The 12,056-nt window shown below is 36.9% G+C and overlaps 1 protein-coding gene across 1 annotated transcript in view; it reads left to right on the top strand.

Moving 5' to 3' along the window:
• The window catches only part of ACSS3 (acyl-CoA synthetase short chain family member 3), a 328,915-nt gene that overhangs the window by 139,933 nt on the left and 176,926 nt on the right, over positions 1-12,056 (top strand). The window contains exon 9 of the mRNA XM_053716935.1: positions 8,774-8,925. Coding sequence (XP_053572910.1) covers positions 8,774-8,925 — 152 coding nt within the window. The remainder of the gene's footprint in view (positions 1-8,773; positions 8,926-12,056) is intronic.

Here is a 12,056-nt window from a genome sequence, read left to right as displayed (position 1 = left end):
TCCTCTTACCTGCTCCTATGCCCCTCGCCTTCCGTCCTCTGCTGCCCGACCGCCGGGCGGTGACGTCATCCTGGCCTCCATCCAGCTGCCCCGGTCCGTCTGCTCCCGCTGCCACTGCCTGCGGTGTCGCTGCTCCCGAGACCTCCACTTCCACCGCCATCATCCTACCACCACTGGAACACGACCCACGAGTCCTGGGTCCACTCGACACCTCCGGGCTAAGCCGCGCCAGAGGTCTGGCCCTCCTGTCTGGCCTGCTGCTAAGCCGTGCTGATCTGCCTCTTTCACCTGAATCCGCGCTCCATGGCGGCACAATGCCCGCCGTCACCATCTGCTCCTGCAGCCAGTTGATGCCCCTGGATTGCGCCAGGGCCGTGACTGTCCCGAGCAGCTCCTTCAACGTCGCCATGATGCAAGGTACGTGGTGGAAAAACAGGTAGCTTCTTCCCCCACGGACCTTGTAACTAAATTGGCGCTCTTTCTGTGTCTCCACCCTTCACTTAAGTAGTCCTCCTCTAGCCCCTCCTATCCCACTCCTAACCTATCCTCTGCTCTGGACCTACGTTAGGGTCACCTGCCCCTACGTAGTAGGCACTCCTCCAGGGCTCCATTCACTACTGTTTTTAACCAAAATTGAATTCCCTTTATCAAGTATAGGTATGTACTTTGCATTTAGTTTTATTATAATTACTTTTAAAAAAAATCTTATCAGCCTTTTAGCGCTGCGGAATTTGTTAGAGCTCTACAAATAACCAATAATAATAATAATTTATGATCTGATAAAACAATTTCTTGCAGGATCATTACAGTTCCCTTGTTATTTCCATTTGAAATTTGTAGACTTTAATCATTGATACTGAGTATTTCTCTTAATTGCTGTAGAACAAGTCTCCAAGGACCTAAGCAAACAATACCTGGTTAAATCTGATCTACTTCTATTGAGATTTATTATAGGAGAATTTTTGTACATTTTTAAAATTCTGATAAAAATGCTAAATATCTGAAGATAACAATAAAATGAGTTTTATGAATGTTGTGTCCCCACATAACTCTGAGATAGGTCAAAGCAGGTCTTTTATTTTGCTTAATCACCAGCTGCTTTTAACCAAAATGAGAATACTTTCAGTTAATAAAAGCTGTATAAAATTTTAGCTGTCTCCAAGGAAACAAACTGTGCCCGTCATTTGGATAAAGCAGCCAAAACCTCACCTTATGTCAATAGAAGAAGAAAACAAGAATACTTAAATGTTAGAAATAGATACAAAATACATATAGGTTTATAAAACTCTGAGACTACACAAGTTAGTGGTATTGTCTGATAAGTGTATATGTATGGCATCGCATGCTTAAATTGTGCATTATTTACAGTTTTTGACAATATTTTTTCATATGACTCATAGGTACTCAAGTCTGCCCATATTCATTCCTACCTGTGGTGACAACGTTTTACGTCCTAACCCATAGGTTATTAGCTATCATGTAAACAAAAAATATAATTGTATTAAAAAAGTTAGGCAATCGCTATAAACAGGCAACAATTCACAAATTCACTCAATGGGGCATATTTATCAAGTTCCGTATGGAGCTTGATGCTCCTTGTTTCCGGCTAGCCAATAGGATTTTTTCTACTTAATTCCGTAATCTAAGGGATGCCATCTTGGATGACGTCACTTAAAGAAACCTTCATTCGTCGGGTAGTAGTCGGATGAAGAGGATGCTCCGCGTCGGATGTCTTGAAGATGGACTCGCTCCGCGTCGGATGGATGAAGATAGAAGATGCCGTCTGGATGAAGACTTCTGCCTGTCTGGAGGACCACTTCGCCCGGCTTGGATGAAGACTTCTCCCGGCTTCGTTGAGGACTTCGGCCCGGTTGGATGAAGACTTCTGCCGCTTCCTTGAGGATGGATGTCCGGTTTTCAGAACTGTAAGTCGATCTTCAGGGGGTTAGTGTTAGGTTTTTTTAAGGGTGTATTGGGTGGGTTTTATTTTTAGGTTAGGGTTTGGGCCTGCAAAAAAGCTAACTGCCCTTTTAAGGGCAATGCCCATCCAAATGCCATTTTCAGGGCAATGGGGAGCTTAGTTTTTTTTTAGATAGTATTTTATTTGGGGGGTTGTTTGTGTGAGTGGTGGGTTTTACTGTTGGGGGGGTTGTTTGTGTGGGTGGTGGGTTTTACTGTTGGGGGGTTTTTTTGTATTTTTGTTTACAGGTAAAAGAGCTGATTACTTTGGGGCAATGCCCCGCAAAAGGCCCTTGTAAGGGCTATTGATAGTTTAGTTTAGGTTAGGGTGTTTTTTTTTTGTTTTGGGGGGGCTTTTTTTATTTTGATAGGGCTATTAGATTAGGTGTAGTTAGTTTAAATATCTGTAATTTGTTTATTATTTTCTGTAATTTAGTGGGGGGGGGTTGTACTTTAGCTAATTTAATTTAGTTAATTTAGTTAATTATAGTGTAGTGTTAGGTGTTAGTGTAACTTATGTTAGGTTTTATTTTACAGGTATATTTTTTTATTTTAGCTAGGTAGTTATTAAATAGTTAATAACTATTTAGTAACTATTCTACCTAGTTAAAATAAATACAAATTTGCCTGTAAAATAAAAATAAACCCTAAAATAGCTACAATGTAACTATTAGTTATATTGTAGCTAGTTTAGGGTTTATTTTATAGATAAGTATTTAGTTTTAAATAGGAATAATTTAGTTAATGATAGGAATATTTATTTAAATTATATTTAAGTTAATGGGTATTAGGTTTAGGGTTAGACTTAGGTTTAGGGGTTAATAACTTTAATATAGTACGGGCGACTTTGGGGCGGCAGATTAGGGGTTAATAAATGTAGGTAGGTGGCGGAGATGTTAGGGACGGTAGATTAGGGGTTAATAATATTTAACTAATGTTTGCGAGGCGAGAGTGCGGCGGTTTAGGGGTTAGTATGCTTATTATAGTGGCGGCAACGTTGGGGGCAGCAGTAAAGCAATAACTTTAATATAGTACGGGCGACTTTGGGGCGGCAGATTAGGGGTTAATAAGTGTAGGTAGGTGGGGGCGACATTGGGGGCGGCAGATTATGGATTAATAATTATAATGTAGGTGGCGGTGATGTCAGGGGTGGCAGATTAGGGGTTCATAAATATAATGTAGGTGGCAGCGGTGTACGGAGTAATCTAGCCGCATGTTTGCAGAAATTTCAACAGTCAAATTGGGTCTATGAGAAATTAAATGCTTCTGCCAGAATTCTGTAGAACACTATTTTGAGTGAGTTACCATTCTGATATTATCTGCTCCGGTGTCCTTTAGTGGACATAAAATTTGATAAATACTCAAATTTTTTTACTGCTAAAAATATTATCTGCACACTGTATCCTCCTCGTTTAAGAGGACAGTAAAAACCAAAAATGTTATTGTTTAAAAAGATAGATAATCCCTTTATTTCCCATTCCCTAGTTTAGCATAACCAACACTATACTTTTACCTCTGTAATTACCTTGTAGCTAAGATTCTGCTGCCACCAGACTTGCATTTCAGGCAATTAATGACGACTCTTAAATAATTCCACATGCGTGAGCACAATGTTTTCCATATGACACACATGAACTAATGCCATCTAGCTGGGAAAAACTGTCAAATGCATTCAGATTAAAAGCAGCCTTCAAGAGTTTAGAAATTAGCACATGAGCCTACTTAGGTTTAGATTACTACTCGTGTCTCTCAGCCAATTTAACACGTTTTCTAGGGCAGAAGTTTAGAACTTCATATCAAATTTTCAACCTAAGAATGCCCACTACTCAGTGAGTCACAAGCTTTGCATGGGGTGGGCATATCTTGGTGGTCCCTTGTTTTAAATTAGATACCATGAAATTTATATGTCAGAGACAGTGCTAACAATACTTCAATATGTAGGCAGTTAGGAGTTATACTGCTAATATGTTTGCCCCATCAACTTTATATTTGAAGTGTTGGTTCTAAGGCAAGAAATACATAACATGAAGAAAGAAAAATGCATTTAAAACAGTAAAATACTTTAAATGGGGAAATATTGCATATAATATGTAAAGCAAGTGGTTTATCTAAACAAAGCCCAAGACAAAGAGGATACTAGACTGCAGACTGTATCTGAAGCAAGCTTAGCATTTGACATGTGGTTAAAGCTGGACTGAAGAGCTTACAATCTTTGGATTTGGAAAAAATGAGCAGAAACCTTCACAACACTTCACTTTTTGCTCTAACTGGGTGGACAGATTTGTGGCGATTCCAAAGAGCTGTGTTGCAGTTTAATATCCCCAGGGAATGCTGTCACACTTAATGGGCCTTTATAGAAAGACCAAAGGCTTCAGTTAGGAACAATGGAAGTTAGTGGCTGGCTGGACGGAGATTTCTAAACCGCTTTATTTCTCAATCTGTGCAAAATAAACAGTTCAGTTGTAAGGAAATTAAATAAAATAGAAAAAAATATAAATAATATTTCATTCTTTATATTGTAAATGTTTAAGGAATATGAGACAGTTCTTCTTTATTAATAACATGTTAATTGAAAGTAAACATAAAAAGAAACTTACTTGTTTTCTTGCAGAATAAGCACTTAAAAAACTGAGTGTAGCCACTAACTGCAGGGAGATGAGGGAGCTGACATTACAGAAGTTAAAGGGACATGAAACCCAAAACTTTTCTTTCATGATTTAGATAGAGAATACAATTTTAAACAACTTTCTAATTTACTTCTATTATATAATTTGTTTTATTCCCTTGGTGTCATTTGTTGAAGAAGCAGCAATGCACTACTGGTTTCTAACTGAACACATGGGTGAGCCAATGATAATCAGTTTATTTATATGCAGCCACCAATCAGCAGCTAGAACCTAGGTTCTTTGCTGCTCTTGAGCTTACCTAGATAAACATTTTAGCAAAGGATAACAAGAGAAGGAAGCAAATTAAATAATAGAAGTAAATTGGAAAGTTCTTAAAAATTGTATTCTCTATCTGAATCAAGGAAAAATTTTGGGTTTCATGTCCCTTTAAGTTATGTCTCATGCTTTTGCATCAGAAGTCCTCTGCTGAGCATGAGCAAGAAACTGGCTAAAGCTACTGTAGGTGTCTTCTAGCAATTACTCCTCCTTTGCCTTTTATAGAGACCCCAACCTCCTTGTAGGGCTGTGACATGAAGTAATAGAACTTGCACAAATTACGTAAAAAATAATAATAATAATAAATAAAACGGTAAACTTATTTTAAAATGGTTAATAATACTTACACAATGATTTCTTATTAAGTATAAGCAACTGCTTAGTGCTTTTTTATTACAACAACGAAACAGACTATTATATGCCATTTAACTAGCAATAAACACAATGTCAAGCAGTTTAATGGAACATTTTAAATCAATTGATGGCTTCTATTGAAGTCTGAATTATTTGCCAACAAGATTCTGATAAGAAGAGCAAACTCATTCTTGGCTTTTGCTTTGGAGTATTTACAGTAGCTTCTTGTAGTTTTTCTTAAACAAATATTTTATAATATATAGTTTATATTAAATGATTGAAGTTCTGTATTCCAAAGTAACCTTAATGTGCCATTGATATAATTATCAGGAATTGTACACTGAAGGAGAAAGTGTAGGGTGTATAATGTACATATCAGGATTTATAGATGACATTTGGTCTAGTTAAAGGGACAGTATACACTCATTTTCATATAACTGCATGTAATAGACACTACTATAAAGAATAAGATGCACAGATACTGAAATAAAAATCCAGTATAAAACTGTTTAAAAACTTTCAGTTTAGCTCTGTTGAAAAGTTAGCTGGAAAGCCCACTGCAAGTGGGAAATAAGACACTCCCCCCCCTCACCCTTCTTTTGCATATGAAAAGACCCTTTACACAAACAGGAGCAAGCTGGATAAGGTAGCTGACGGTATTCACATAAAACTTAGGGGCTTGGTTAGGAGTCTGAAAATCAGAGCAATTTTATTTAAAAAATAAGCAAAATTATACATTTTTTAAAAACAAACAAACTGTATGGGCTTCATAAATAGATCATCTACAAAACATCTATGCAAAGAAAAAAAAGTGTATAATGGCCCTTTAATAGTCTAGAACTCCTCACATTCTTTCTATTAGATTGTTAGAATATGGCTTGTGCATCTAGAGGGAGCAAAAGAAGCCATATTGTAAAGGGAGAATCCTGTCCTTCAGTAAATGTCCTCAGTTTTAATGTATTAGTATTTGCCGTGCTGTGGGATTCCAATCCATTAAAAGTCTTGTGATATAGTTTAGCTGCCCAAATTATTCATACAACATAGCTAGAAAAACAGGTTTTCTTATGCTCAGATTAGATAAACACTTAAATTTAAGTTTATGAGTGTTATAGTTTAGCTGAGTACAAGTTTCATAGGTTAAAAGTGTTATTTAAAAAAAAAAAGACTTTCTTTTAAACTTGGAGATTACTGAAAATGGATATAGGACACATCATTGTAATCCTTAGAGGAAGTTGTTCCTTCATATTTTTGGAGTATTGTTTAAAATATTTGGGGTTTGATCCCAAAGAAAAATCTAATGCATTGATAGCTACTTCTCTTTAAAAGACATGCATGAATAAATAACTCTCTTTATATAGTATGTACTGTTACACAAAAACATACATTATATAATCTGTTTTCATACACACAGTTATGTCCTCCCCACAAGCTCCATAATAACAATGTATCCATCCCTATGTGTGCCAGTTTTGTAGGAGAATGTTCTATAGTTAGAGCATTTTGAGATAACATGAAATACATACCAGATTAGTGGCTGTCTATCCAATGTAATGTTGTACTCTACAACAGTGTTTTTAAACCTTTTCATCAGCAAGTACCCATTTAGGAATAAAAATGTTTTAAATTCCACTAAATACTGCTTGCAAATATTATTGATTAAAAAAAAATATGTGTGGCCCAGATCTTGAAAAACAATTTTTGCATCTATGAACTAGATTAAAAATGTAGGCACCATATATATTTTATTTTTTTAGTGATCTTAGAAAACACACACATAAACACCCCACATACATACAAACACACACATAAACACCCCACATACATACAAACACACACATAAACACCCCACATACATACAAACACACACATAAACACACCACATACATACAAACACACACATAAACACACCACATACATACAAACACACACATAAACACACCACATACATACACACACACACATAAACACACCACATACATACAAACACACACATAAACACCCCACATACAAACAAATAAACACCCCACATACATACAAACACACACATAAACACCCCACATACATACAAACACACACATAAACACCCCACATACATACAAACAAACACATAAACACACCACATACATACAAACACACACATAAACACACCACATACATACAAACACACACATAAACACACCACATACATACAAACACACACATAAACACCCCACATACATACAAACAAACACATAAACACACCACATACATACAAACACACACATAAACACACCACATACATACAAACACACACATTAACACACCACATACATACAAACACACACATAAACACACCACATACATACAAACACACACATAAACACACCACATACATACAAACACACACATAAACACACCACATACATACAAACACACACATAAACACACCACATACATACAAACACACACATAAACACACCACATACATACAAACAAACACATAAACACACCACATACATACAAACACACACATAAACACACCACATACATACAAACACACACATAAACACACCACATACATACAAGCAAACACATAAACACACCACATACATACAAACACACACATTAACACACCACATACATACAAACACACACATAAACACACCACATACATACAAACACACACATAAACACACCACATACATACAAACACACACATAAACACACCACATACATACAAACACACACATAAACACACCACATACATACAAACACACACATAAACACACCACATACATACAAACAAACACATAAACACACCACATACATACAAACACACACATAAACACACCACATACATACAAACACACACATAAACACACCACATACATACAAGCAAACACATAAACACACCACATACATACAAACACACACATAAACACACCACATACATACAAACACACACATAAACACACCACATACATACAAACACACACATAAACACACCACATACATACAAACACACACATAAACACACCACATACATACAAACACACACATAAACACACCACATACATACAAACACACACATAAACACACCACATACATACAAACACGCACATAAACACACCACATACATACAAACAAACAAACACACACATGTGAACATCTCTACACAAATACACACACCACATGCACACACATAGACACACAAAACATACAGATACATTGTCCGCAACCATATTCACTAAACTGCAGACTATGGTGAATAGGAATTAATTTTTTTTTTTTTTTTAGATGTCCGTGTTATGCAAAATTACATCTTTCAACATAATGCTATTTGCCACAGTTCTCTATTTAACTGTAGGATAAATATGTTTATCTATATAACTCAAAATTCAGAAAACTGAATCAGTCGTTCATAACATTACACAGATGAATTTGTTAATATGATGTGATCATACTCTGTTATTAGATCTAGAGTTGCTAACAACAGGGAGTCTTTAATGTCATAATGATCTTAAAATAACTGTCCACAGGGAAAACCTGTAGGAACGCCAGACACATCTGCATATTTCCGTGTAATATCAGAGCATGGAGTTACAGCCATGTTTACTGCACCAACTGCAATTAGAGCAATACGTCAACAAGACCCAAAGGCACTTTTGGGAAAACAATATTCTTTGAAAAGGTAAGTTAAAAAAATGCAAAACACTAACACACATCATGATATTTCTATTGATTGATGGGATCATCATACTATATCACAAAAGATAATTAAAAATACATTTAAATTATGATAATAAATTATTAATTTTTGTACATGAGGATGGCTCTAGTTTATCAATGTAAATGTCAATGGCTGTTTGATTGGAGTATGATGGACCTACAGGGGTTACATAAATAATTAATTTACATTATAATAAATTATTCATTTTTTTTGTACATGTTTGTATATGTAGACAGATTTAATTTATCAGAGTAAATATTAATGTCTGATTGATTGGAGCATGAAGGACCTACAGGGGACAAATAATTTATAGGGAAACAAATTGTATAAGCACTTTAAGGGACAACAACAGAGGAGGGGGCGCCCTACTGTGATTAGTCAATACAAACCAGTCTAAAGAGACAGGATGAATGTATATATACCTGAAACGAGAAAGAGGGGGTAGAATACTAAGTAGTAAATACGTGGCAAGTTTGATATATATGTACCTCAAACGAGAAAGATGGGATATTAGTACTAAATGATAAATAAGTGACTAAACCTCAAATTATAATAGCTCTGATGAGTTTGTGGAATGGTAGATATATCAGACTATTATTAGGTAATATCAGGATCTAAAAATGCAATGTAGTTATACAAAATAATATATAATACAGTATATAAAAATGAGTCAAGCAATGATATGCATATACATATATAAATACCAGTAACCAATATAATAATAATTGAGGAATCTCTAGGGAGATAAAAAGTCTCTGATAGGAGGGTCAAGGCAGCTATCTGTGGAGATCCAGGCCGGGATCCATGGCAGCAATCTACAAAGACAAGAGAAGACAGAAGCGCCACATGGCCCAATATTGTTTGATCCAAACAACTTAATATATGAGGGAGTGAACTCACATTTGTGAAATCACCTCAATCAGTGCTATGGAGACAGTCTGGGATCTATCACAGTCACCCAGAAGACCAACTGCCGGTATTGATGTGGTATCTGTATCAGAACGACAAAAAAAGACACAGGTGCCTATATGGCCTAGTATTGCCTTAGCACAGGTGAACCAATGCAAAAGATAGGAATGGTACTCACAATAGTTGTAGCATCTCCTTTGATGCTATAGAGGCAGGATGGGATCAATGTGGTCACCCACCAGACTTAATCAAAGCCAGCTGGACACAGAAGAAAACTCCAGATCCTCCAATATTCAGAATGGACCCAGGATGCACCAATGGTCAAGATAGACCCGAAAGTATATCCCTCTCTAACAGATGGAAGATGCGGCAAAAAAAGATGATAGCAAGTGTTCCAAATATAAAGCCTGATGAAACAGCTTGTTGCTGAGAAATGCGTCGCCTTGCTTTTCTTATTTTAATAAAGTAATTTTATATTTGGAACACTTGCTATCATCTTTTTTTGCCGCCTCTCCCATCTGTTAGAGAGGGATATACTTTCGGGTCTATCTTGACCATTGGTGCATCCTGGGTCCATTCTGAATATTGGAGGATCTGGAGTTTTCTTCTGTGTCCAGCTGGCCTTGATTAAGTCTGGTGGGTGACCACATTGATCCCATCCTGCCTCTATAGCATCAAAGGAGATGCTACAACTATTGTGAGGACAAGCAAATACAGTAGATTTGCAAAATCAATGCATGATAACAAGACAATGTAATAGCACTTAGGCCCATATTTATCAAGCTCCGTACGGAGCTTGAAGGGCTGTGTTTCTGGCGAGTCTTCAGACTCGCTAGAAACACAAGTTATGAAGCAGCGATCTAAAGACCTCTGCTCCATAACCCTGTCCGCCTGCTCTGAGCAGACGGACAGGAATCGCCGGAAATCAACCTGATCGAGTACGATCGGGTTGATTGACACCTCCCTGCTGGCGGCCGCGAGTCAGCAGGGGGCGGCGTGTGGTGCAATGTTAAATGCGGGGAGCGTATTGCTCTCCGCATTTAGCGAGGTCTTGCAGACCTGATCCGCACTGTTGGATCAGGTCCGCAAGACCTTTGATAAATGGAGGCCTTTTTCTGAACTTCAAATGAGTAGTAGATATTTTTCTGGCACATTTCAAAGTTATGTCTATTTCCACTCCTCCTGTATCATGTGACATCCATCAGCCAATCACAAATGCATATACATATATTCTTGCACATGCTCAGTAGGAGCTGGTGACTCGAAAAGTGTAAAGATAAAAAGAGACTGAACATTTTATATATATATATATATATATATATATGTGTATATGTGTGTGTGTGTGGTATGTATGTGTGTGTGTGTGTGTGTGTGTGGAGAGAGAGAGAGAGAGACAGACACAGAGAGAGAGAGACAGACACAGAGAGAGAGACAGAGACACACTTAACCTGGGAACAAACACAAGTATAATAGATTGTTCTATGGCCAGTTACAACCCCAGGAGCCACCTCTTTTTGCTCAACATGTGCCTTTCACAGAGAAGAACTATCCTGTAATATATCAATCTGGTCCTGACTAAACAGTACAGTCAAGTCCCAAAATACCAGGTAATCTCTCTCTGAACTAGAGAAATGGCAGTTCCTACTCTGGGGCCTGCATTTTTAATATAGTAAATCAAAGCTGTTAGCTTTTAATTTTATAAAAGAGCAAATATCCTTCTGTTCAACTTAGAAGTACTGTAATTACTTTAAATGACCAGTAAATACAGTATGTTTGCATAATCAACAAATGCATGATAACAAGACAATGCAATAGTACTTGTGTCTATTTCCACTCCTCCTGTATCATGTGACAGCCATCAGCCAATCACAAATGCATATACGTATATACTTGCACATGCTTAGTAGGAGTTGGTGACTCAAAAATTGAAAATATAAAAAGACTGCACATTTTATTAAAGTGAATGTAAATTTTAATGCTAAAGTGCCCAGGTTTTTATAAATTCAATTAAAAACTGGGGCACTTTAATTCATCAAAATTTACATTTCACTCATGTTGTGAAAAAAAACGTACCTTTTAATGTTGACAGCAGCTCCAGCTTCCTCCGGTCGTCGCAAGCTATTTCTGATGTCAGAAATGATGAATAGGTCATCCTCCAATCACGGCTTCCCCCCTGGGGGAAT

Source organism: Bombina bombina, chromosome 6, assembly GCF_027579735.1.
Source record: "Bombina bombina isolate aBomBom1 chromosome 6, aBomBom1.pri, whole genome shotgun sequence".
Lineage (NCBI taxonomy): Eukaryota > Metazoa > Chordata > Amphibia > Anura > Bombinatoridae > Bombina > Bombina bombina.
Note: the sequence above shows the minus strand (reverse complement) of the source record. Positions and strands in the feature narration are given on the sequence as shown.